The sequence below is a fragment of the Aspergillus alliaceus genome (genome assembly GCF_009176365.1).
Source record: "Aspergillus alliaceus strain CBS 536.65 unplaced genomic scaffold BDW43scaffold_44, whole genome shotgun sequence".
Lineage (NCBI taxonomy): Eukaryota > Fungi > Ascomycota > Eurotiomycetes > Eurotiales > Aspergillaceae > Aspergillus > Aspergillus alliaceus.
Window position 1 is genome coordinate 263,377 of NW_022474727.1, and position 26,435 is coordinate 289,811.

Below are 26,435 nucleotides of genomic sequence, written 5' to 3' on the forward strand. Positions count from 1 at the left end.
CTTATTTCACTTGCTACTTGGTACGATAGATTGTTAGTTCGTAGGGACTCGCAAAGAGAACGGGATATGACTGAGATACTCACTCAGATTGTCCAACATATACCATCTTTCCTTTGCTCTAGTTGCTGGAGATCCGAATCCCGAAAGCGAACGTATCCTCCTTGGGCTTTGTTCCTGTGAATCTATGAAAAAGAAAGCGAAAAGAAAGAGTTGCCGTGGTTATTCAAACCTAACGGCTATGACGTATGGCATGAATTGCGAATATACTACCACTGGCGACAATCAGAACTATTGTATCTAGTCCATGTCTCTTTCTATCTCCTTTCCCTTTTGATAACCCTCGAGCAGGTGATTGTACAACGAGTTACCTTCGTCGCCCTAGTGGATTGAGACAAAATTAATTAGGCGAGGGTCTGCACCAAGAGTGCGTAGGCACTATGTTACGAATATTGGTCTGTTGTAGAGACGATCTCTGTACGGCATACCTAGCACATTTTATCGTATATCTTATGTTATCTTCCTTAATACCTATAGTTTCTTTGAATTCTAGAAGCTACTTGAACTGAGACGGCTACACCAAGTAAAAGAACTAAAACATGTCCTGAAGATAGCTTTGAATTGATTCCCAAGTAGTTATATATAGCTGAATGAAATGGATCTTTGTAACTAGCAATAGTTTAACTAGAGCTTATTGAATCAAACATTTTTTAACTATACTAAGTAGCATGCTTTATATATCCTTGAAAGAGATACAGCTATTGCAGCTGTAATCAGGAGAGTAAATGAGTAAGATGACCTATCATTCTATGCATCCGTAATAGATGAAAGCCTAGCAGAATTGTGCAAAATCAGACTGGACATGGTACTTGAACTGCTCGCATCTACTTTCTAGTCCTTTTCTCTGATTGGACAGTCTCAAGCTAAAGCTCTTGAAATGTGAGCCGGGGGTGCGAGAGTTCTGGGGAAGGGCACGTATTTCTTGGCTACATGAACACGACGCGCGCACTGTTGACATATTGGCTGAATGGTGAAGAGAATCGTCCTATAAATGGATGAATAAAGTCAGCCGTATGAAGTGACCTATCCACCTTGCGTGGTGAAATGTAGTACATACAGCCTTTTGATAGTGCTTAGTTAGGCCCTACGTGAAGATCGACAGTTCGGGAATAGAACTCAGTCTACCAGGTAGCCTTCCAGCTAAGCAGATAGTCCAAGTTACTCTGCGGGTAGGGTGACGGACACCTGCACTCCCAGGAACACCCTATTTTTTTTTTTTTTTTTTTTTTTTCACATGGACTCGGCTTGAGCATGTTTTGCATAGCAGGAACCCGAGGACTAGCGGTTTCTCATGCCTTAGTTAACGACCGGTCGCTGATGGTGCAACATGCCTGTTTAGCCAGGGCAAGTTGGAGAGACCGGCTGTAATATTCTGTAGGAGTTGGTAATTTTTGCCGTTGGCGGTGCGAATTACATTGCAGAAAGTCACCACAAACGGGCACAACGAAAATGTCGCACATAACCTAGATCGTGTGAGTAGCACGGAACACCGCCAGGGGCACTCTTCATACGGCACCAACTAGGAAAGATACAGCTGGTACGAGCCAGAGTATATCGTTCCCTGGGATAAATACCTAGTATTATCTTTAGGGGTAGCAGCGCCTTCTAGTCTCAGGGAAGGCAACGTTTGTACTTCATGATATCATAGGCTATGCTTTGGCTAATCCCTTGAGCCCCAATTAAAACAAGGTAGGCTTGCTGCGTGCCCTAACTTTAGTTGATAATATCGGTCTGCTAAAAATTAGGAAACAGCAGATGTCACTATATCTAGTCGCCATCCTCTCTACAGTTGGTAGTATATATTTAAGTCTAGGAAGACTAATTCTCTGAGGCTTGTATAATTTACCCTTTTCGTTGTACCAGGTTTGCCTCCTTCCATGATCTTATGTAAATAGGCTAGCCTGAGGATTTTATCTAAGGCTCTAGGGGCATTTGCCGCAGCTCCTTTGATAACTGGGTCAGCCTGTTTATTTACTACCATATCTTGGTGTCCAGGGATCCACTGAATGGGTGATTTAACATTATTATTCTCTAGTCCTTGGGATACATTCTGGGCCTGTAGCTTGCCTCATATGTCTTCCTATACCAGCAACCAGCCCTAATGATCTACGTTCCGGCCAGATGAACTACATGAAAAACTTAAGTACGCTTGAGGGAGAGACTTAGGTCTCTTTTTTCTGAGAGACAAGAACACCACTGCAGCAGAAGCCACATAGTTAGTTATGGAAGACTTTAGTAATCAATGGTTATTGTAAGATCAAAAGCCTGGAATTGTGTCTACCAGAATTCCACTAATTCTCGGGCTTTGGACAAGGCCTTGGGATTCAGCCTGGTGACCAACATGAGTTCATTGTATAAGGTTTCAGCCACTAAGTTGCTGTTCTTTGTATGAGGTTTCTAATAGGCCTAAAAGCCCAATCCTTCGGCCTATAAAAGGCTTCAATTATTTGCCATAATTTTGACAATCAAGCCCATATCCTAGATCGTTGCATTTCATTAGACCGTAGGCAGAATTACTAGCCAGAACGCTTTCCCGCATTTTCAATAGTACTTAGCTCCGATTGTTTCACCCACTCAGCAGGTATGATTATCTTTGTTCATCTGTTGGATGTTGCGATGCGGGGCCCCATACTCAAGAAAAATATTACACCACCGAAGTGGCCGCAAACCACGCTAGGGATATTTTCGGCGGAAAATAGGGAATTATTGTATCTTGAATATATCATACCAAGAAAAACGAACCTCGACGTATGGCCGAGCTGGTGAGGGCCAAAATGCCGCAGTCAAATCGTATATAACTGGACCTGCTACTCTCAAGTTCCATTAGTGGCGCCGCCTACACGAGATTACTACCCCAATAGGAGAATATTCGGTGAAACCCCGACAATAAGGCCAATCAGTCCCTCGGGATAAGCTTTTAGCTATGTTGATTCCCCCGCGAGAAAGTCTAGAAGACCCTAGCATTTGTGCAAATTGTTAGGCAGTGGGCCGTTGCCGGGCCCGGGTGTCGCAGGAACTTGGGGAAACCGAATACAAACTTCTCCTCACAGGCTGACTGACTCTGTTGCTCTTCCCCGTGGGGAGCAAGCTGCTCCACAACGGTCTAAACACACTTTCAAAGGCGAACTGTACTGTCACTTTGCCAGCGCCGTGACTGAGTGGTCCTGTGGAAAGACTGTTCACCGGAGGACTTAATGAGTATCGTCTCTTCCATGCCATGGATGGTGCTACTTTGGCTGGATCTAGGCCTGGCAAGAATAAATGCAAACTCAAATGGCGCCACGATGGAGTGTGAAATATCATTGTATTCTCCCATAATCGCAGGGATTAAAGTCCCACCAAACTGCTAGACACCTGCATTATTTGCAGAGCATCTGAACTCACCGGATGGCAAGTTTTTTTCGCGGGGTAGCAGCCACTGGTTTACTAGCGCCAAAAGCAACGTTCGGATAGTGTTGTGGTCTCCAACTAACACGCTCGATATGCGTCTCTGAAGGTATAAAAGGGCCTGCCATCCTCGCAATGTAACCGCATCAAGTCTCATCGTCCATCCAATTTCATCATTTCACAGTGGGCCTCATATGTCACAACATGGGTCTTATGCTGAAGAAGCCAGAAGGCACTGAGGGAGCGTCCTGGCCCGCTATCGTTATAGGTCTCTTTGTCGCCTTTGGAGGCGTTCTTTTCGGGCATGGATTTATCACTTCATTATCTTCGTTCTCTGGGAGACAATCGACTGACTAAAGGCTTCTCTAGTTATGACACAGGAACCATCAGCGGCATCCTCGCCATGCCCTATTGGCAGGAGCTCTTCTCCACCGGTTACCGCGACAGCTCTGGGAACCTGAACGTCACCTCCTCCCAATCTGCCGCTATCGTCTCGATCCTTTCTGCGGGTACATTCTTTGGTGCTCTGGGTGCTGCTCCTATGGGTGACATGATCGGTCGTCGCTGGGGTCTTATCGCCTCTACGCATGTCTTCATCCTGGGGGTCATTCTACAGACAGCAGCCACTGCGATTCCCATCTTTCTTGCAGGTCGTTTCTTCGCTGGTCTTGGTGTCGGCCTGATCTCTGCGTTGAGTACATCTCTCTATCTATAACGATAACAGGAACGTGCTAAGTGAAGCAGTCCCCTTGTACCAATCTGAGACCGCTCCACGCTGGATCCGTGGCTCCATCGTTGGTGCCTACCAGCTCTCCATCACTATCGGTCTCCTCCTTGCCTCGATCGTCAACAACTCCACACAGCATCGCAATGACACCGGTAGCTATCGTATCCCCATCGCCATCCAGTTTGCCTGGGCCCTCATCCTCATCGGCGGTATGCTTATCCTCCCCGATACCCCCCGCTACATGGTCAAGAAGGGCGACATTGAGGGCGCGGCCAGAGCACTTGGCCGCCTCCGCCGCCTACCCGCCGATAATCCCGCCGTGCGCGAGGAATTGGCCGAGATCGGAGCCAACCACGAGTACGAACTCAGTCTCGGCAAATCCACCTACCTAGACTGCTTCAAAGGTAACCTGCTCAAGCGACTTCTCACAGGCTGCGGTCTGCAGGCACTGCAGCAGCTCACCGGTATCAACTTCATTTTCTACTACGGCACCCAGTTCTTCAAGAACTCCGGCTTCAGCAACTCGTTCACCATCAGTCTGATCACTAACTGCGTCAACGTTGGCTCAACCTTCCCCGGTCTCTGGGCGATCGAAAAATGGGGCCGTAGGCCTGTTCTCTTCTGGGGTGCGGTAGGTATGTGTGTGTCGCAGTTCATCGTTGCCATTCTGGGTACGACCACGACTGGCCAGGATGCAGTCGGCAAAATCGTCGTGCACAACGAGCCCGCACAAAAGGCCGCCATCGCATTCATCTGCACCTATATCTTCTTCTTCGCTGCGACCTGGGGTCCCAGCGCTTGGGTCGTCACCGGCGAGATCTTCCCCCTTAAAATTCGCGCTAAGTCGCTCTCCATGACCACCGCTACGAACTGGCTACTCAACTGGGCCATCGCCTACTCCACCCCGTATTTGGTTGACTATGGCCCGGGCAATGCCAACCTGCAGTCGAAAATCTTTTTCATCTGGGGTGGTTGCTGCTTCCTTTGCATTTCATTCGTGTACTTCATGATCTACGAGACCAAGGGTCTTACCCTGGAGCAGGTGGATGAGTTGTATGCGGAGGTGAGCAGTGCCAGACTGAGCAAGAACTGGACTCCTACTATTACCTTCCGGGAGATCCAGCAGGAGAAGGCCAAGGATGCGCATGTTGAGACTACGTCCCAGAGTGCTTAATCGTGCTTTGTTGCGAGGGAGTTTGCTGTTTGATGTGTCTCCCTGCAATGAGTTGGAGAATTATTTTTTCTGTAATGTTGTAGTTAGACTGCTAGATAAAGTCTATGATACGAGAGAGTATATATCTAGATATGAAGTTTGCACAGGGAAACACCGGTGTCCATTTGCTCCAGGTGGCGCCAGCGATGCAGAGCAGTCGCACGCGATGAAAAGATCAATGTATACCACCTAATTGAGAAACGATAATTTGTCAGTCAGAATCAATAGATCCCAGGCTCAGCGCGGATTCCTTATCTCTTCCTAACTTGACATCCAAATGGAGTGGTATACTAGCCTGTCCTTTTTACTATCGTATTCATGCGTGTCTCTGCAATAAGTCGTTGCGGGAGTTCCAAAGTTCTGGATAGACCATAACATTATATATAGAATTCTACTGTACTACATATCTATCATCCTTCAAGGCTTTTCGCTCAGTAGCTCAAACCAAATCCCCACCCTATCCGACCCAGTAACAAGTCTAGCGGGTAGCAGTGTTCGTTTAACGATGGCGGCAATATCTTCATTATCAAAACGGTGAAATAAAGTGTTCAATTGGGCATTCATCTGCGTCATCCTGCGGTGTAGGAACCGAATATTATGCTTAGATATATAGCTCATCGCTTATATATTATGTACCACACATCTATAGTGTAAGCCCCTGGTCAGCGGTAGAACTATCATCATGATAACACAGCACTATCTACTATGTATCACAAATAGAAGCAAATTATAGCCATTCTAGCAACGTACACAACGTACAATGGTCCCTGCCTTCTTCCTCTGTATGACTCCCATTACGGGCTCCTCGGCTTTCCTGTACAGCCAATCTATAGTGTGCTGCAGAGAGCAGGCGGGCGGGCTAGCAGTGACAATGCCTCAGGCTAATCTAATTGGAGGGACAGATTATCACTTGACCCCACACAAGCACCTAGCACCATCATGACGCATCCAACAGTGAAGTTCACCGGTCTGTGAATCGAGAGATGGAGCGGAGAAAACTTATCCCGCTACTGAGGTTGCTTGTATTTTAGCCCTGCGCCTTATCAACAATCTTGTGTCCAGGTTATAAAGGTGGTAATGCTCCAGCCTGTCGGCCTAGTCTCCTGTTACAACCCACTGGTTTCTCCATTGATTGTGCCTAACACATGTGGATTATCTCTGTCATCCTTTCTTTCAGCTCTTAGGTTTGCCCTGTATTGGATATCATGATTCCCAGCCCACACCTTTGGCTCTGCCTCTATGTCCTGGTGACTGTGGCCCTGGCGAACCAGGAGCCCCTGGCCTCTAGCAACACTTGATTTACCTCTAACTATGCCTTGCCAAAGGCAAATTATGACGCTTGCTGCCTATATGACAAGTCCCTAAGTGGTACAGGCTATGCCGGCAGTACTCAATTTATGTACCGGTGTGGAAACTTTCCAGATCCACACGGCGCAAAAGTGATGAACACTGTCAGCAGCATACAAGACTGTGCAGAGTTCTGTGCGAAGGACACTGGCTGCGCAGCAGGGGTATGGGACTATCGGGGCCACGGTACATGCTATACAACAACTGAAATAAAGGCGATGGAGCCGGATCAGTTTATGGTTCTGCTAGAGAAAAACGAGTCTAATTGCCAGGACGATGGAAGATACTCTTGAGAAGTGCCAGGCTGCAGAGACACAGCAGGAATAGGAGAAAGAGGCGTTGGATAAAGCGCTTCAAACCTGGAGGTCTGGAGAAATACCCAATGACCACAGCTCGCTATGCCCCACAAAAACTGCACAGTATTCCTTCAAAACAGGAAGCATCAAAACCCGCAAATATTGCGGGTTTTCGTTGAAGGGCTCTGGCGGGATGTCGAATCTTAATTTAACGCCATTCACAGCATGTTTTGAATATTGCTCCAAGTACTCATGCACGGCAATTGCCTACGTTTTCTCAGATGATAGCGTCTTTTGTCTCTTACCTTACAGAAACTTTGGCGTATCGGACCTCGTGCCTAGGGAGGGAGCCCTATCTGCAATCCGTGAATGACGTGATTACACTTCCTCAGGCAAATCTCGAAGGGAAAGCAGAAAGCATATTCCTCCCAGCTCCTTATTTGGGTGTAGCGAGTCCTTCTCTTCCTAAGTCCGGAATATAGAGAAATTAAGCGCAGGATCTCTGTGGGAAGGATGTCCAGGCAAAAGTGTTGCGCAAGTGTTGCGCATCCACGGTAATAAGTGGCAGCTGGTTCTGGAACAGCGAACTGTTATGTATGGTTGGCTTTATACATACATTTCGTTTCTTTGCTACGTAGCCAGCTCTAATACAATGATGACTCATGGGCGTGTCCAGGGAAGAAGAAATATTAGGGCACGCCTGGGCAACCACCCCAAACTATAGCCCCCGAAAACGAAACAATCACTGTCCAGTGGATGACGGTGGGCAAGTCAAGGAGATGAGAAAATCATTTCGACCGTGGGATGTAGATCCACCAGCCGTGCATGTTGCCAACATAACTCTTGAGAGCTTATTCAATATGAATTCTTCATATACAGTAAGGTTATATGCTATCTCTGACCATACGGTTAATCCGAGAGAGCTTTGTCGTCGTAAACAGCTGAGTATCCAAGTGCATGAATCGACTTGCACTGGCCCAGTCCACCACATTCTATCCATATCTATCTGATTCAGCCAGCATTTCAACAACCCGTAATCAACCGATAGCGAATCCAAAGTGGTAGTCAAACCAAGAGTCGACGGCAGCTCTTCCGCGTACTGAGGTCTTAGTCCAGGATCGAGAAAGACTGTGTTCCCCCCGGTCCACAAAACCGACCCCTATAGACTGAGCCAAGGGATCATCTCCAGTCTGAGTCTGCCGCTGGCCCTCTGTATCACTTCCCGGGAATGTCACGTTATACCTTGCACTCAACAACCGTCGCAACTTATTCCCAATATGCCGTGCAGGCTGCCACGATCCTACCAGCCCCTCGAGAACACCCACGCTTACCTCTTCGAGAGTATCTTCAAGATCACTCCTAGTGAACCTGTGCCACCTGGGAAGGTTGGTGAGATCGGATCATTGGGGGGGAGCTTTTGGCTTTGTTCGATGCTGTATTATGGTCTGGCACGATCAAAAGAATTATAAGATGGAGCGGAAGCAAACTCAAGTATTGGGACAAGGCGGATAGATTTCTATACGAACGGAAAAGTAAGCGGTACTGTAGTCAAAGCCATAAGCGCAGGCTGGAGTACTTTTTCCGGAAGGTACTTATCCCACCAGGCCTGAGACGTGGCATTCGAATTTTATACACTAAGTGTGCCGCTCGACCGTACTGACGTCTGCAAAGTCCAAGGAACCAATGCTGCTTTCCGATAGCCTGCCCTCACAGCAAAGGTGCTGAGGGAGAGGGGAAGAGCTTCATTCAGCTCACACTGGGCCAGGAGTCTGATTTAGGACATCTAAACAGCTACCAATTATAACGGTCTTCTAGGTAACCAATCATAATCCGCTGCGGCTGAAGGAGGCTCTGGCCCTATTATAGATTCCTCAGCGCTGAGCGCAAAGTATGACCACTTCAACCACCAGGATCTAAATGCCGTCGTTGTGGGTTTACCGCTGCGGGATCACAGGAGCCGCAGCCATAGTTAGCTAGGACCATGCACTATTCAGGTATAAGGAATGTATAAGGGAGTTACTTGGTGAGACAGACTTATAAGGAGTATATAAATAAAGAGATAACGCTACGCGCGTTAGTATTCTCACTTGATATTTTTTCACCACAGCAAGCTCTTTGAACAGCAGACATATCTTCCTCCAATCGAAGTAACATCCTCAACTCCCAGCACTTTTCCAGGTCTATTATTGCTTGTAAAAATGGTGCTTGATTATCATATGTAAGGTCCCAACATCATCCAGCGGGGCAGGTGGCCCTTACAGTTACCACATCCCCAGGATCATGCAATCCGGGATAGTTGAGTTTGTCATAGGTATAAACCAACAACAGTTCTCAATACACGCAGCATTAGCTGGATATTTTCCAAAAGAGATATTTCAGCCTTCCATAAATGGGCAAGTCGATGAGATCGTCTTTGGTCATTGCTGTGAGTTCATATATTCTGGTGATTACTCCATTCCGTTGCCGACTGCTGATCTGTGCAGGGACGATAACGACAAGCCCAGCGACAGCCAGACACTGTCTCGGGTATCTGCTAGACGATGGGATCCTATGATCCACTAACAAAATCTTTTCCATCCCATACAACTACCCTATGTATGTACCTTGATCAAGGAGAAGCTTGACAAGGCGTCCTTAGATGAAGGAGTCCCGGACAACAATCTAGCAGATAATTATGCGGCTGTTTTTCTAAGCTATGCTGAAGTTTATCATTTCGCCTACACAGCGGACTGGGATCCGCTTTACACTCTGTTGCTCTAGTGGCTTATTCGCTCGCTGGCCAGCTTTACCCTCTTTGAAGAATGAACTGGAGATATTGTCAAACTGCTGAAGTTTGTATTTGAGGAAAATAAAGGATATGGACAACATGCGAGATATGTTGGTACATTATGCAGTGTGGAACATAGAAATAATTATGCGGGATACTAACTTTCAATAACTGCTTGATTGAGTGCCTTCCCTTGAAAAGGCCATTTTCCATGCAATATAGACTGAAGATATGACTCTGTATCATTTCCGCTTTGTCAGTTGCGGCTGAAGAGCTGCAAGGAATCTGTTTTGTTCTTTTTAGAGAGAGATCGCAAATATATGCATGTACTCATATAAGATGTTCTATTTTACTAGTTACCATGTATATACTTTGAGCAGTGCCTTAGATGACGAATAGTGTGCTATCAAGCCATCGCTCAGAGGAGACAAACGATCAGGTAGGTTTCTAAAATATTGGCCCATGAAACGCCACAATCTTAAGGGGGTGCACCGGTCGATGCGGAAACGGGTCAGCCGACAACCATCCTTTTACCGAGTAGTGCGAGTTGAGGGTACGCTGAGGCTGGTGACCATTGGCTGGGACATGGCTGGGGAAGCCGAAGAAAGCTTAGCGCCCCTCAGCGCTTCCGCAGTCCACACCATGGCATCGGTGCCTGCCGAGCATTTCTTGCACGGAGACTCTAGAAAGGTTCCCAGTGCCAGAGTTTAGCAGCTGCACTCAGGCGAAACCTATGTTGTATTTACCATAATTCCAACCTGAAAAAGGTGAGGGGCTAGATTTTGGATTAACTCCCTTCCTGTATTATCAAGCCTGAAGAGTAGATTTTGAGGCTTTGTATAAGCAAATCAAGGTAGGTAACTTAAGCTAAGGAAGTAAGGAATATTTCAGAGTTGACTGTTATCCTGCTTGTCTATAGATACGGCGACAAGCCCTTATTACAGGCTAGTCTTTAGTTAATAATATTTTATGTCAATGCCTTCCAGAGTACTGTGCTTTTCAAGGAAATATAAATGCATATCCAGATTCTGAGATTCTAGATATAAAACTTCGAGCTTGAGCCCTCTAAAGTCCTGTTAACTTACTTCCTCTTAAAGTGTTTATAATCCATTATATTGAAGGTAATTGTTTCTATGTCACTATATCGTTCATTAACTTACCTCCTGGCTCACCACTAGTCACCTCTGGACTCGAATACACAGAAAATGGATGCTGCCCATCCAAGCAATAGCACTCAAAGTGCTGGTACGGTTCCTATGGTTCCTCCGACGGCAATGAAGTCTCTCTCAAAAAACAAAATAAAGCCCCCAGAGTTAGATCCCCCGCCTGCTTCTAAGGAAGAACATGATGACATTGATACGACTATGTTCCTGACAGCATTACACATTTGTCCTCTGGGTATGGCATTGGGCTGCCTGCTCGCGCACCCATAAGGGCTTTTTTGTATTCTTTACTCTTGGATGTCAAGAAGGATGTGGACTCCGAAGCGGTGAAATATGACGGCTAGAACTGGAGATTAGCGACATGAACACTGTAGATAGTACGGATCCGCAAGCTATACGATTTACAACACTCTGCGGTTTGTTTCAAATAAAAGATTCCAATTTGCTCCACAATAAACGCCTTTTTCTGTACTAATTCGACCGCTATTTCCTCGTATTGCATCGTATGAACATAACGGATAATTCTGGACCTCCACAGTTGTCTACGCTTTGGCAAACTGGCACGTTAAAGAGTTTCCAGAGGGACTTGTTTGAATTTGCATCTTTCAGCTGTTTGGGCTTACACTGGCCGGAAAGCTTCACCGCAGTATGACAGGACTGTGATGTATGAACATGGACACCAGACCTTGCGCTCCCGGCTGCCTTATCCGCAAATTGAGGACATGAAATCCTTTATAAATGCTGTAGGTACGGAGTGCTGCGGTCTGGTGAGATTTAAGCTCAAATCCTTGCTGCTTCAAGCCTAAGGGCCGGGACAGTACAACAACTGTGATAAGTGTCTTAGCGCCGCAGCCGGCTGGCTAGAATTGGTCTCATTGGCCTGCTGCGGGATGTGGGACAGAACGGAAATCCCTCTGCACCTCTCTTTTTGATAAGTTCAATTTGGCAAAAGGGCTGTACCAGTGTGTGGGAGACCATTATTAGTTTAGAGAGCTCCTAAAGGGTCAAACTACATCAAAATTGCTCAGAATAACTGCTAACAGACAGTCGACCAGACTGATTCCTTCGCCTCGCTCCATGACAATCTCCAGTATCCAGGTGTAGGTGCGGTGCTTCGGATGGGCCTATTGGCCAGGACCAGGGTGAGCAAATAGAACAGTGGATGGAAAATCTTCGTAGTGCCGTTGGGCTGGAGGTGATGGCGATCATGAAACCGAGAGTCGGGGGGGTGACGGATGGCCGTTGCTTTGTGGATTATGGTCGTCCTAATTGCGCCCGACTCCGGGTATAACACCCCTAAAATGCGGCCCGGAGTTGGTGGCCGCACCCCCGGAGTTCCGTGGTCGATCCCTGGCAGACAGCCGCTGCGGGCTCCCAAGCCAGGCGGTGGACATGGTTGTCGGACATGCATACTACCGATTTTCCATTGAAAAGGAAATATATTTATGCTCTTCTTATTCCTTTATTCTTTGGATCATATGGACAAACAAGCCCAGACTCCTATACGAGGGGTTCACAGCAACCACTGGTCAGACAAGGTGCAAATGCATACTGATGTAAGCCACCTACAGGGATCGCGTATGTTTGCCAGATTCGGCATAAGCAGGCGTTGCGTGTTATCCGTTCTAGCCATCTATAGCAGAATTCTCCGCATTTATGCGAGTATACTTTATAAAGAACACCTCCTCCCTGTGTAAACGTCCCTCGTTACCAGACAAAATCTGCTTCATCATGAAAATCTCGCTTGCTCTCTCTGCTCTTGCCTTACTTGCTTGCCCTGCCGCTGCGGTCGACCTTGATCCACCAGACGACTGTGGCGCGCCCTTTAACGCCTGGTGGACCCAATGCACCCGATCTGCCTCCAACTGCTGCTACTACGCAGCCGAAAAAGCCAATACAACCTGTCCGATGACTCGTGCAAGACATTATGTCTTGCTAGGAAAGTGCAGGTCGCTCTTCGAGGGCAGCGCAAGACCCTACAACAAAACCGACTGTGTCACCGCCACTCTCTCCGGCATAGCCTTGCTTATGGGGGATCGTGGCCTTAGCTTTCCTGTCAGTTGTACTATTGATGACATCAAGGACATGCCCTAGGGATTGCGGCGTTTCCCTGGAGGAGGCTTCGTGGAGAACCGTCCAGGAAAAGTCAAGATGGGTATATTGGCAATGTTCGTGTACAATTTGAGCGCTCTAAGGGAGGAAAGGTCCCGACAGCGAATCGGCAGAATCTCCCTGCGGAGAGGCTCGACTGGTCAACGAAAACTGTCTGTCAATACCTAAGGTTTATACGGGGTCTGACCAAGCCTCTTCTGCACCCCGGATCATAGTATATCAGTATACTCATACTCTGATAAGAGAATATGAATATGGATAGGTTACTAAACCTAGTATCTATTTAGAGTAGAACTGAGCAGCTTAGACGGACTTAGTAGTAGATTAACACCCCTCACGGCTACTAGTAACCGGCATCATCGGTTCGGCGACATCCCATACTTCTCGCAGGAGAGGCAACTGCTCCGATGGCGCTCAATCTAGAAGTGAAGACGCTCTTCATCTCTCAACTATCTCGGCGGCGGTCCAACGGGAATAACAGACATGGGAGAAAGGAGGAAGAAGATAGAACTAACAATGACTTTCATAATCAACTATTGAGTCACGTGAGCAGTCTAACATGACATGACTATGGCCACATCACAACGGTGCTCAATCAGCCAGAGCGGAATTGATGAAAGATCAACCTGTTTCCATCAGATAAGTGGGAGAGAAGAAGAAAGAGATGCAAATTTTCAGATGTCTGGAAGTCTGCCTAATCCCAAGGCTCACATCGACCAGCCTCCGTTTCTGACTGGTGTTGGCATGGGGCATAGATATCGCTTCGTCCCTTGCCCACATCAGACGGCCTGAGACACTCTGGGTCGCACTCTTGCCCCAGAAAACAATCTTCAATGAGTGCTAATCGTAGTAGCCCCATTTTCTATATTCCTTCTGATGCTTGGCACATCTGTCCAAGGCAGAAAGACAAATTTCCAACATGAAGTTGGGAACCACTTCCAAAAAGGTGCCGTCCAATATGGGGTTGTTGTTAGCCCTCAGAAGCATAAGGTTATCCGTCGTCATCTGGACGACAAGGTCCCTGAGCCCTCGGTCGTGGCCTTCTGTCGAGCCGTACACCTCAAGCACCGCGGAGGTGAATGATTCTCGGTCTGGAAATTTCATGAAAGACTCCTGGAAGTACTCCTTCGCCCTAATCTTCAATCCCTCTATTTGAAAATAGGCACCTTGTGCGTACATTTGGGCGTGAAATATGGCCTGACCGGTTGGTGGGTTTGCACTGCTAGCTTCTCCCTGTATGTCTGTGAATACTTCTGTCCCTGTGTCTGCCTGAAGATCCTTATCCAGGTATGTATGTGAAAGCTCCCCGGTGATATTCTCGGAGTCAAAGCTGCCCCTTGCATTTGAAACTTCATAGGTATAGTCACCCGTGTACAAGAATTCGAGCATCTTCCTGACGAGCATAGGGTCGCGATCGTTGAGCTTTATTTCCCCGTTACCTTCCTGTCGATCCAACATCCAATCAGTAACTGTTGTAGTGGGTATACAATACCCAACATACGTATAAAAAGAATGAGAAGATACCTTAAACCGACCATCACAGGCAATTTCAAAATACCTCGATTGAGGGCAGACAATGTTCTGATGAGCTGGGAAGACTTCACCGCTACAGATGATAGATAAATCGCTGTACTTCGGATTGAGAAAATGGCTGTAGCGTACAGGGTAAGTCACTTGTTATAAAATCTTGATGGGCTTAGATCTCACACCTTAGGACAAGCTCTTTCATTTTTGCGGTGGCCTCGTCCTTTGCAACAGCCGTCTCGGTAAATGCAATAGCTGGACTAGCGGATATTTCTGAGATCCCTGATTTTTTTTTTCTCTTTCCCTTCCATGCCATTAGACGCTCGGAAAAACTTGTGACTGTGTAAAAGAGGCTACAACAGAGTTAAAATACTAGCATTGCAGGAGCATGCATCTGGAAGTATTTATGTCACGATATATGCGTAACTGTTTAGTTCTACCAATCCCATAGTAAAAGGGTGCTGTGTGAAGTGTGATGGGTGTGTGCTGACGCGAATCTGACGTGGCCATCTTAACCGTCATTCATAGCTTTTACATCAACCAGCACACGTACCGCCAACTTCGTAGATGAGGGTCCTTGCGAAATCTCAGTGGTCCTTAACTTTCAGAACCTAGCCAAATACATAGCTTTCCTGTGTAGTCCAAATCTTACCATCTGCCCCGAAAATGAACTGTGCGTCACTACCAGGGGCACAGTTTTGAAAATTGGTTGGGTTAACAAGAACGGCTAGCATGGAGATGGGATACGCACCTCATGTCTACTTCAAGAGCCACGAAAAGTCTCAGTTAGTATTTTATGCTCTTGATGATTTCACTGTCCAGGTATTTCATGGTCGTCTCCAAGTGTTTCCCAGATCAGACGCCGAAATACCAACACATGAGTTGGATAATTTTCTGCCGTATCCAGTCTTTACGGTCCTCTGGCTCAAGCTAAGTAAGCTATCTCCACAGGCTAGAAGCGAACGGAATTAAAATGATTCTCCGTGCGTACTCGGCCTGAGAGTGACCAATAGGTCAGTTCACGATCTGTGTGGGTAGCAGCGGATCGAACGACAGTGTCAGCTACTCGGTTCCTATACAGACTCTGAAGCTCATTTTAAGACAGCTGGCTCTAGTAGTAGTAGTGAAAGGGAGGCTAAGCTTATATGACAACGGACACTACAACCTCGTCTCGATCGGAGAACGACTCAAACGCTGCCTCTATCACGCTCTCCGACTTCCAAAGATCCGTATGCCGATTAATACGATCGGTATTCTGGACCACGCCGACCATCAGAGAACTGTACAGCTCATATGTTAGCCCCGCCGAGCTGGAGTATCATGAGCGGTAAACCTACGTCTGGTCCACCTGTAACAATAAGAGGAATGAAGATTTGTATCTCTGAAGGTTCTTCGCCACCCCCTCTACCTCTATGCGTTTGAGGGGCCACTCCAAGGCTCGTAGGCCCACTTTCCTCAAAAACCTCTTTCCCTTTCCCGGATCAAGGCTCGCTTCTAAGGCTTGGAGATCGGAGTGGCAATCGGTAATAGAGCTGACTAGCCGCGAGGAAGTGGATAGACTCTTCCCATTATTACTCTGGAGCAATTGCAGCAAGTCTTGGAGAGCCCCTTGGAGGCCTGTAATAGCCCGCTGTAGCATAAGAATCTCATCCCGTGCATCGTTCACCTCTCGAATCCTCCACAAAGCTTCGCGAGGCTTGCCGCCAGCTGGATAATAGCGATGACGCTCGCCGCCGATGATACAGCGTCCATTGGGATGGACACGGCATAAACGTACCTCCACACAGGTAAGTACAGTGGCGATCAAAGAGTAAGAACTCGGGTTCACAACATAGGTTAGGCTCTCCAGGCGAGCTGAAGCGGGGTAAATTATGCCTTACGCGCGAGGCTGTGGCTAAAGGTGCTTGCATCACACAAGCCCGATATGACTAACCATGCTTTTCCGTCGCAGAAGCTACAACTGGCCGAAGGGGTCCTGATTGGGTCGGTTCGACTCTAGGCCCGCGCCGACCCAGACGTTTCTGGTTGCCATATATCTGGCCACTCTTGTCAACTTCAGCGTGGAACGTGGGAATACTTACGCGGGATGCTGACTTTCAACAACTACTCGACCGACTGCCCATCCTTGGAAACGGCCATTTTCCGTTCAATGTGGAGGTGAAGATTTGACTATGTGTCGTTTTTGCTTTGCATGTTCGCGGTCAGTTACGGCTGAAGAGCTGCAAGGAATCCGTTCTGTTCTTTAAAGAGAGGCCTCAATGTACGCAGGTATCTTAAGACGTTCTATCTGCTAGTTACTGTGCATACCATGTGACCAGTGCCTTGCGGACGAATAGCGTGCTATCAGGCCGTCGCTCGCTCAAAGGAGGAGACAAATGATCAGGTAGCTTTCTAGAAACATCGGCCATGAAACGCCACAATCTAAGGGGGTGGGTCGATGCGGAAAGGGGTTTGGCCGACAACCATCCTTTTACGCAGCAGTACGAGTTGAGGGTACGCTGAGGCATTGAGGGACAGATGTTAGCGCCTCAGGGCTGGTCACTGTTGGGTGAGGATGTGGCTGCGGAAGCCGAAGAAAGCTTAGCGCCGCAGTGCTACCAGTCCGCAACGTGGCATGGGTGCCTGCCAAGCATTTCCGCAGCTTAACGTTGCCGCCCATCTGCCGCCCGTTCCCGCCTGCCGCCCGATTTCAACGTTCTGCACCACCAACAAAAAATGAAGCTTTTGAGCCACATAGTATTAGTATATTAATTAGATATCTTAGTACTAAGGTTTAACCGTGACAAATAGCTTCACAAGAATGAGATAGAAATGTATAGATCGTGCATAGAATAATCGAGATTGCATGATATATCATCACATGATGTTGGATCAGGTGATCTCCAGTTCGACACTTTAATTATTTCCTGAAGCTCTTCTATATAGTTGGATTATAATTCTACTATTTTTATTAAGTCTGTTACTTATTACTGGAGTTTTGTAATTTCTCCTTTATATTTTGGTTCTTATGTTTCCTATTACTGGTAAAGCTGTTGAATCTCTGTAGATTGCTTGTCTAGCTTTTCCAGAATCAGATTCATAACTGAGTTGGAGTTAGTGATAATTTTATATTACTACTTTGGGTGCGCGACGTGTCTGTTTTACGGCCATATTTCACTCCATCACTTAGTGTGTCGCGTTCCTGGTCTTCACTAAGGTGTACAGGGCGTTGGGCATTTCTTTGAGGTCGTGTTAGGCTCAGCTTAGGGTCTGAACTTTCCCACTAGTCAAAAAGACCACTATGTTTGAACCCATCAGGGTTCAAACATCCCTAAGCGCCTTATATAGTATCGCACTGGTTAGGTGACGCACACCACACCTAACAGGTCGCCTGCGAGCGGGCGGAGCGCCTGTGGATGCTTCTGTATCAGAATCACCCATCGTGTCCGAAATGTATTCCCTTGAATTACAACAGCTGAAAAAATCGTGCATTAGGTGGGGCTGTGCATGTGATCAGCCACGGTAAATGTAAGCCCTAATGACAAACCAATTGGCATTGTGGTCTGTCTGAAGAGATACAATTCTTGTCGTAATTACTTGACGACTGATAAGCTGGCATATCCCTGGTGGCGTAGACTTCGTTAGGGGAGAGAGTGAAGGAAGCCTTATGAGCTGGTCAGAAGAACAACTGCATATCAGGTAATCTGGCATATATACACAGGTCCATATACATCTTGACAGAGGTCATGCGAAACAATGGTTTTACATGAGAGATGCTCAGATTATATCAGATTGGCCTACACAAAGACAGAAGGCCATGACTCCGGCAGTCTGCCTTCCTTTCTGAACACCCTATCGTGCATCTCCGTCGCTGTCATGGGCTATGTATCATGCTGGGTCTCACATGCTATCATGCTGGAAGCTTTCTTCACGGAGCCTTTCCCTCCAAATTCCCTCGTGCCACGCAGCAGGCGGATCGTTGCAGAAAATATACTCAACATAACGGGCCGGCACCAGTTCAGTATAGCCCTTTCTAATGGCAAAGGGACGGCTCTTGCGGTTGCTATGGTAATAGAGCGTAAATTCTCCGGAATAGACAAAAGACAAAGTTCTAGTTGTACTTACGACCGAAGTAAACAGTTCGCCGTGCTTTGGATTGCCTTCAGCTTTCCCCTACAGTTGTCTGTTAGCTTCACACAGTTGCCTCGGCATTGGATTGTGAAGAGACTCCATACGGATGCTCCAACGCGGTCAGGTGTCGTGGTTCGATCAATTGAGAGTACTCTTCGCCTTCCGAGAAGTAGGCTATCTAGACCGTAAATTAGAGGTGAATTGCAGTATCTAAGTAACTAACAGACCTTAACATCCTCACTTAGCGCACTAGTTGCGCACAGGGTGATGGCTATAGCCGCAGCTAGGAGAAAACGCATCTTAAAATCCTGCGACTATATGAGATCTTAATTAATGAAAGATAAGGTCGGATTTCAGAAGAATGGATCAGCCCCCGGCATTGAAGGGTTTCTAATAGAAGCAGTGCAAAAATACGGACAAAAGTCATGATGTCAGCGGTAGATAGAAAGTATCCCCACCCCACCTTTCATTCGCGCGACACTTCTGATACAGTAGAGAATAACAGAGAAAAGGAGTCAATGTAACCACAACAAATGAGCATTGCATTTTAAGTATTACGTCAACGAATATTGAAATCCGAACCGGCCGCAATGAAAGGAACTTAGCCACGCAGAAACACAAGAGCATTTTGATAATACACAGTTGATTGCTAAGCTTATTTACGCAGGATATCATATCTTGGTAAACCTAATTTGCTGGATGGAACAGAGATCTACCTACTCTGAGCAGCAAAAAGGGTCCTAGAGGTCTCTTCCCAGCCAAAAGGGCTAGCATTGCATTAGAGAAACTGTGGAGCATTGTAACGGCGTTGTCTACGGCAAGATCTAGCGGCCACTCCGCAACAACGATTTCTTATGCAATATCCTCTTACCGCTTCCTCAACGGCTTTCTATATTTGATTACTATAGAATATCATCTTTATTTGCCTTACTTTAACTCTTGTACATAACTATGCCTCGTTCAAGCATTGATCTTGAGCCATACAGGGCTGAGATTACCGCTCTATATCAAAGAAAGGAACCAGTGGCTGCAATTTGTCACAAATCGAATAGCGATTCAGCCTGATGACCGTACAGGATACCCTGACCCAGGTGCATAGACAATCGGCCACCGATGAGGAATATCAGGTCACACAACAGATTGGGTCCAAGGGGGATTCTGAATCCTTTAGGCATGGAGCCTTTAGCTGTAAAGTAGCGAATCGTTAGCAGTAGTAGGAGATCAAGGATCAGACTCTTGTCTGAATAGTATCTACTGCCTGCCTTTGACCTCTCCCTTTGCGTTAGCCTACGTACCCTTACCTAGTTGACAGGTCCTCTACCCTGAATAGTAGATACCCTTGACACAATTCAAGATTATCTGAAGGAGTCATTTAATATTCAGCTCAGCAAATATACACTTGAATCACGCCTTCAATATTAGGTTTAGTACGCCAGGATTAAACGGTTAGTTTAAATCCTGACATACAGGCATGAATAAAAGTGCTCTTCTTTCAGGTTTATCTTAAAGATAAAGATATTCTTTACGTTTTATATAATAAAAGAGTGACTCTAGCACCTCCTACATTTAGACACATACATGCAAGTCTTGGACTTGTATGCTGTACTGGCTCTCTTTTTAAGAAGCAGCATCAAACTGAAGCTATTCTACAAGCTCTTGTAGAGAAATCTAAATAAGGCAAGATTTAAGGATTTAGACAAGAACTACCCTATATACAAAGGGTTATATTATTGTGTTATACCTGGGCATTCGGGCAGGAGCTCTGCGACCAGTTAACTGCACTTGTGTAGCGAGGGCCAAACCTGAACGATAGAATCCACTATGTTTCAGTAACAAGAGACAGTAATGCCGAGGGGTGATATAATCCAAGGTCTGATTGAAGACAATAACTAATCTGTGAATAGCTCAAGTCTAAAGGCCAGGCCTATTAAGTATATATACTTGATAGTTAGAAGAGTACAAATGAGTTGAATACTAGTCCTGATACTAAAGGTAACTCTATAGTAACAGTTGCAATTGATTATAAAGAAGTAAACTAAGTAGATGAATAAATGTCCTTGTATATTTCTTTCTATTATGTCACTGGCAGGCTATATTATATCACTGATACATTCTAATTATAGTGCTGACATGATATAGCTTATCAGTGATATATTGAATAGTCACATGACAGCTTTGTTTGGTAAGTGCTCAGTTCTTAAATACCTGAGATAGTTATCTTTATCTACTAGTTATTTTATCACTGATTCTGCTATTTACATCCGCATTTAATAAGTACCTGAATCACGGGGGCCCAGGAATTATCCTTTACACTCAGGATCTGATCTAAAAACCTGCAGATCATAGTGTGTCCTATAAAATATGAGATGCCTGTAATCTGGATGCGGACAAGGTAAGGAGCGGTATGTTGTTACGATAACATCATATATAGGTGGTGGTTCGGCATATCAAACAAGAAGTTCAATATATCGGCCTTTTTAGCTTAATGGTTTTGCCTAACCCCATTATGTCTATGATATAGGTAATACCGCGGTTTTAGGCCTATAGTGGCTTTCGTTTATACATGTTCTCCCAGCTTCGACCTTCCAAAATAGAATTAAAGGTCCCAAGAACTACTGTGATCGTGTCATCTGTTTCCTTCCTCGTTTTCATCAGGTGACTTCACCATAGGGCTGGGGCTGAGGTAAATGGCAGCAATTATGCCACTCGAGATAGATATGGTCGCTATGTTGCATTAAACACAAATCTAGGGATGAATTTATCCTCGGGCAGGAAAGCATACCTAGTACACACTGTAGCTCGAAGTAACCAAACCTCTGCACCACAAATCCTGCCAATAGGGGTCCAATCAACAGGCCCGCAGTCCAACTCATGCTAGTAATTGCGACAGCCCGAGAGTAACCTCCATACATCCCAAAGATGCCCGGGTGACTGTCTTCTAACCTGTCGACTGTGTCTACATCCGATGTTTGTTAACATTGTAGTCAGTTCGGAAGGAGTTGCAGATGACTTACCGGTCGCTTCCATTGTCCCTACCCCACTTAGTAAACACATCAAGCACCCAGCTGTGGCCACAGAGGTAACATAGAACGCCTTGCCTATAATTCCACCAGTAAGCCATGGAAAGCGTTCGTCACCCGCAGCCCCCGAGAGCAAAAGAAACGGTGCTATGGAGAAGAACCCAATCGTTGTGGGCATCCGCGATCCCCAGCGGTCCTTCCAGTACCCAACTAGGGGCGCTAGCATCATTCCCGGCCCTTGAATGGAGGCAAGTAAGAGACCAGCCGGGAAAACACCCCATCCAAAGGTCTCCCATGAATGCACAGGAATGGTAGCTTGAAAGCTGGCGATATATAGGGCGAATACGGAGTAGCAGATGATGCCTGTCGCAAACTGAGGTTGGCGAAATAGACAGACATAGAAATGCCATCCGTTCTCTTCTTCGACTAGGGTAGGCAGTTCATCTAGCAAACAAGACTCCTCAGTGCCTCCGGGTTCATCATGTGTTCGTTGAGCTGGTAGGGCATACATCCGTTAGTTAAGCGTGTTTTCTCTGTCCGCGTATGGGTGACGCTTAACTCTCTTGTGGTGCTTTGGGGTTGTCGATCAACACAAGTCGCATAATGATATCCACGACCAGGAAGAAAACTGCCCCCGCCCATGCAACCCAGTACCCACCAAGTCCGAAGAGAAACCCAGCAAGCACTGGACCCGCACATGTTCCCGCAGCAGTTAGAGTTGAGCTTAGCCCTGCAATCTTGCCCATATGCTCACTTCCGATACTCTCGGCCATGGTCGCCACGCCCACAATCCAAAGGGCGTTACTGGTAAAGCTCTGGAAGAATCGGCCAACAAAAAGCCCGACCACTATCATTTGGTCGGTGAGTATGAGAGCAAAATTTCAGGAACGAGGCGACATACGCGACTTCGTGAGCGCAAGGCCCGAGACACTGACAAGCGTCAACACCAGCAACCCAAGCAGCAAAACTTTCTTGGACTCTGTCCGGTCCGCCATATTCCCAACCAGAGGGCTGGTTACGAGGGAGACGAAAGCGCCTTCTGCCAGGAACATTGATGTGTATGTCTGAACACGAGATACGCTAATCTCAATGCGCTGCTCGAAGACGTACGGAAGCAAGGGCACCATAAACGCAAAAAGGAGCTCATCTGCCGCAGTGTGGAGGATCCTTCACATTAAAACTGCCAACTTTCGAATTCTCAACAATTAGGTTCAGTCACATACCGGTGAAGAGCGCCATAGACATAGTGCATAAGGTAAACTCCTTAGATGATCTCCAGGAATGGTTCCATGGCGTACCGCGTGTATCATGATCCAACGAAAGCGGAGCGCTCATTGTTCTCAATTTCAAGCCTCTTTATGGATCCTTGTGCTTCAAGGCTTTGGTTTATCGGCGGGGAGGGGGTTAAAATGTCAAGGAGCCTTGTGGAATGTAGCCTTTTGTTACATTCTTCAAGGACGCAAACGGAAATGGCCCCGCATACTTGGTAAACTATCCGAACATCTGTCTCCTAGTGAAACCAAGAATATGAGAGTAATCTCACTATGAACGTTTCAATGCGATATGGTTAACAAATTTCGCCATTCCAGGCTGGGTTTTAGTAACGGGAAAAAGTAGCTGGTTCCATTGTTCCCCATCATATCAGGCTGACAACTTTAAATGTCAATTAAGGACGCCAAAGCCAGACTCGCCCAGTCGAGTACGGGATTTGGTAGAGATTAAGACGTACTCTTAGTCCATGCCTTTGCGACATGGCAATGGGCGTCTTCTTCCTTTGGCAGAGGTTACCCCAAGAAATTGTCTGGAAGTGAGGGGCATATCCCCCATAAAAGAACACTAAATTTATGAAGCAGATCGGCTTTTACCATTCTTTCGAGCCAGTCCCGGAGCGATTTACAAAACTGAAACCGAATTGAGGTGTGCGCAGACTTTTAGTTTAAGCTCGCTCCTAGTTGACGGGGGCGGCGCAAGGAGTAGATAGATGATTGAGCAACGAATTATCCAAAGCCCCGGAATACCTAGTAAAAGCCTGTGCAGCAGATGAGCTTACAATAATTGCATAATACTTGAGTTAGTTACGATTTTCGCATAGTACTCTCTGTTTTATTGATTTGTTTCTTGCTTTTTCTTGTATTACAATTGGCCCAAACCCTGTGCAGCTAACGGTATCAGCAGAGTAGGGAGAAAGGATTATAATTCTAAAACTAGGATACAGTGAAGTATACACGGGGTCACAACAAGTTTATGTCAAGCCTATAAGTGCCTAGTCCATGGAGAGGGCCAACTATGCAGCTTATACAAATTTGTCTACAGTGCTCAACCGGGCCATTTGTACTGTGAGATATAGTTGATCATTGTAAAATATGCCTATCAAGTATTCTAAAGATCCTTATCAAAGGGTTCAGCCATTATGGGATGTTGTGGTGGACTGTAACCTTCCCTCGTATACGCGTGGACAGCGGCGTGCAGGTATGGATAATACAACCGATCATATAAGCTCATTTCTTCCATCTTCTGACAGATCTCCCAGTGGACGCCCCCTGGTATTGACCGAGGGCTATCGTTCCAATGGAGAACATTCCGAACTGTGTTTCCAGCACGCCGTGGATAGTGGGTTGCATTGATCTTCAATACCCCATCATGCACGAAGTTGCCATACAGGTCAAGTGTGTTCCGAGCTTGCTGGAAGTAGTTGACAGAGGCGAGTATACCACTGCTAATATTGGCATAATTTCCCGAACCGAAAAGAAGAGGAAGTTCAGCGGCGTGGCAGGCACGGTTTGTACCATTGCCACAGATTAATCCCCCAAGGAATTGAGGCAGACCGATATCCCACGAAATTTCCCATACATCGCGGTTGTGCCTCTCCAGAAGGCCCGCATAGACCTCACTACTACATCGATAACCGATATCTGTGGTGAATTGGACCAACGGGTTGGTCACATCAGGCGCATTGATCAATGACCGGTTGAACCCCAGATCCGGGGTGTCCAGCACTTTTGTGGTGCGCTCCTCGCCCAGGAGAAAGGTGGCCAAGAACTGAACTGCCGCCGAGTAATTGGCAGGTTTGTCCTTAAATGTCTCATTGGCCTGCAAGCACAAGCCGAATTCATCCTTAGTATACGTGACAAGGGTTGGCACCATATGGTAACGACCGTTCTCCAGCGCAGTACTCCAGTCCTCCGTAATCAGGTCTCCATCAATAAAGGCCCTAAGTGGTTCGATAAAGTTGACCTCGCCGCGGGGAAACACCTCTTGGGCCTTGGAAAATAACTGGCCTTGGTATTCTAGGACCTGTGATGTCGACCGATTGTATTTAACGCAATGCATGTCATTGCATCCGGCCAGTTCTAGAAACATCCGCGTGAGCTCGGCCTGCACATGGGGCCTTTGCCATCCCGAAAATGTACTCCCAGACTGAATAATGGCACGGGTGAATAAGTGTTTCGCAGATGTTGTCTGGAGGAGGGACATCACCGCGCTGCCTCCTGAAGACTCACCAAAAATCGTCACCCGTTCAGGATCGCCACCAAATGATTTAATATGCTCACGGACCCACTCCAGTGCCATCAGCTGATCGCGCATAGCTTGGTTGCTCCCGATATCCGGCGACCCAGACGGATCAGAGAGGAATCCCAAAGCACCAAGGCGATAGTTTATAGAGACCACCACCAACGGTCGGCGAGTTGCAACGTTCATTCCAAGATAGAAAGGCAGAGATGATCCGCCATAATAGTTTGAGCCCCCATGGATCCAGAACATCACAGGTAACAAGTCGGAGGAATCGCTCTCGGGGAGCATTGGGGTGTAAACGTTGAGATACAGGCAATCCTCGGATATAGGGTAGTTGGGATCTGGGAGATCCGGCGTAGCATTAGGGGCCATGTCTTGCTATTTCAAACGTCAGTTCCGGGAACTCCTTGCTCGCATTATACTCTAGATCTGGCAATGTACCGGACAGAGGGCCTTGAACTTTGTAGCATCATACACCAATTTCCTTTCTCTCCCGGGCAGCAGCATGTGCAGTTTTTCTGGGTTCTTCAGTCGACGCTCGCCTACCGGGGGTTGTGCGTAAGGGATGCCCTGGAATCGCGCCGTCAAGCGGTCTCGGAACCCCTTAATATATCCTTGGGATGTATCGACAAACACATGGCGGCCAGTAGGCTGAAGGTCGACGCCAGCCTGATATTCTGCAGTATTGGTACAGAGAGCACGGATGCGGCGGTTGCATTCAACGCTCAAGGTGGAATTATCCCGAAGACTGTATGCTACGCAGTTTGCACCGCTCCCTTGCAACCACACTAAATGAAAATCTGCGTCTTCCATAGTTCTTAGGTGTGACAAAAGCAAAGGCTGGAAGAAAGGCACATCTCTGGCACTTGCCAGAACCTCTCCCAGCGTGTCGCAAGCTGCAGCGGCCTGTATCTGCGTTTGGGCTTCGCGCAGCAAAAGATAAGAAGGATTGGATTCTACAACAGTCGGTTCCTGCGCAAATAAGACAGTCAGAAGAGCATGGTATACGATTCAAGAGCGGGTGCAGTTACTAGAGTATTGTCCACGAGCACAGAGAAGGCTGGCGATATCGGGATCCTAGCGGATCCTTCCAGCGCAAAAAGTAACCATTGTACTAGAACAACGGCGAAGTACCCGCATTGTGTCTTCAATATGGGTTGGTGTCTGATATGGTTGTCCTTTCGGTACATATCTGCCGA

General features: G+C 46.9%; 8 protein-coding genes across 8 annotated transcripts; 4 read left to right on the plus strand and 4 right to left on the minus strand.

Moving 5' to 3' along the window:
- Nucleotides 1-3,648: 3,648 nt before the first annotated feature.
- Nucleotides 3,649-5,345, plus strand: BDW43DRAFT_302573 (sugar porter family MFS transporter; the record flags this gene model as incomplete). Its single annotated transcript, XM_032045265.1, has 3 exons — nt 3,649-3,746; nt 3,814-4,139; nt 4,189-5,345. The coding sequence occupies 3 exons, from the start codon at nt 3,649-3,651 to the stop codon at nt 5,343-5,345; spliced, it is 1,581 nt and encodes a 526-aa protein (XP_031897148.1).
- A 1,365-nt stretch (nt 5,346-6,710) lies between these two features.
- BDW43DRAFT_286085 (uncharacterized protein) lies at nt 6,711-7,295 on the plus strand. The gene has a single exon (XM_032043020.1). The coding sequence runs from the start codon at nt 6,782-6,784 to the stop codon at nt 7,022-7,024; it is 243 nt and encodes an 80-aa protein (XP_031897149.1). The 5' UTR covers nt 6,711-6,781; the 3' UTR covers nt 7,025-7,295.
- Nucleotides 7,296-9,253: 1,958 nt separating this feature from the next.
- On the plus strand, nt 9,254-9,965 carry BDW43DRAFT_321601 (uncharacterized protein; the record flags this gene model as incomplete). The annotated part of the gene is made up of 3 exons (XM_032049367.1): nt 9,254-9,553; nt 9,641-9,786; nt 9,860-9,965. The coding sequence occupies exons 1-3, from the start codon at nt 9,308-9,310 to the stop codon at nt 9,963-9,965; spliced, it is 498 nt and encodes a 165-aa protein (XP_031897150.1). The 5' UTR covers nt 9,254-9,307.
- A 2,702-nt stretch (nt 9,966-12,667) lies between these two features.
- On the plus strand, nt 12,668-13,441 carry BDW43DRAFT_286087 (uncharacterized protein). Its single transcript, XM_032043021.1, has one exon. The coding sequence runs from the start codon at nt 12,689-12,691 to the stop codon at nt 13,049-13,051; it is 363 nt and encodes a 120-aa protein (XP_031897151.1). The 5' UTR covers nt 12,668-12,688; the 3' UTR covers nt 13,052-13,441.
- Nucleotides 13,442-13,909: 468 nt separating this feature from the next.
- Nucleotides 13,910-14,909, minus strand: BDW43DRAFT_321603 (BTB/POZ domain-containing protein; the record flags this gene model as incomplete). Its single annotated transcript, XM_032049368.1, has 3 exons — nt 13,910-14,512; nt 14,594-14,720; nt 14,779-14,909. 3 exons carry the CDS (start codon nt 14,907-14,909, stop codon nt 13,910-13,912), a joined length of 861 nt encoding a protein of 286 aa, XP_031897152.1.
- A 2,011-nt stretch (nt 14,910-16,920) lies between these two features.
- On the minus strand, nt 16,921-17,257 carry BDW43DRAFT_286088 (uncharacterized protein). The gene has a single exon (XM_032043022.1). It carries the CDS (start codon nt 17,250-17,252, stop codon nt 17,064-17,066), a length of 189 nt encoding a protein of 62 aa, XP_031897153.1. The 5' UTR covers nt 17,253-17,257; the 3' UTR covers nt 16,921-17,063.
- A 4,072-nt stretch (nt 17,258-21,329) lies between these two features.
- BDW43DRAFT_302577 (major facilitator superfamily domain-containing protein) lies at nt 21,330-22,968 on the minus strand (the record flags this gene model as incomplete). Its single annotated transcript, XM_032045266.1, has 6 exons — nt 21,330-21,427; nt 21,486-21,641; nt 21,718-22,218; nt 22,283-22,570; nt 22,625-22,870; nt 22,947-22,968. The coding sequence occupies 6 exons, from the start codon at nt 22,966-22,968 to the stop codon at nt 21,330-21,332; spliced, it is 1,311 nt and encodes a 436-aa protein (XP_031897154.1).
- A 1,089-nt stretch (nt 22,969-24,057) lies between these two features.
- BDW43DRAFT_321604 (Carboxylesterase family-domain-containing protein) lies at nt 24,058-26,426 on the minus strand (the record flags this gene model as incomplete). Its single annotated transcript, XM_032049369.1, has 3 exons — nt 24,058-25,614; nt 25,678-26,208; nt 26,268-26,426. The coding sequence occupies 3 exons, from the start codon at nt 26,424-26,426 to the stop codon at nt 24,103-24,105; spliced, it is 2,202 nt and encodes a 733-aa protein (XP_031897155.1). The 3' UTR covers nt 24,058-24,102.
- Nucleotides 26,427-26,435: the final 9 nt, after the last annotated feature.

Excerpts from the sequence above, each read along its gene's own strand:
- BDW43DRAFT_286085 (XM_032043020.1), top strand. The coding sequence starts at position 6,782 with ATGTACCGGTGTGGAAACTTTCCAGATCCACACGGCGCAAAAGTGATG.
- BDW43DRAFT_286087 (XM_032043021.1), top strand. The coding sequence starts at position 12,689 with ATGAAAATCTCGCTTGCTCTCTCTGCTCTTGCCTTACTTGCTTGCCCT.
- BDW43DRAFT_286088 (XM_032043022.1), bottom strand. The coding sequence starts at position 17,252 with ATGGGCGGCAACGTTAAGCTGCGGAAATGCTTGGCAGGCACCCATGCC.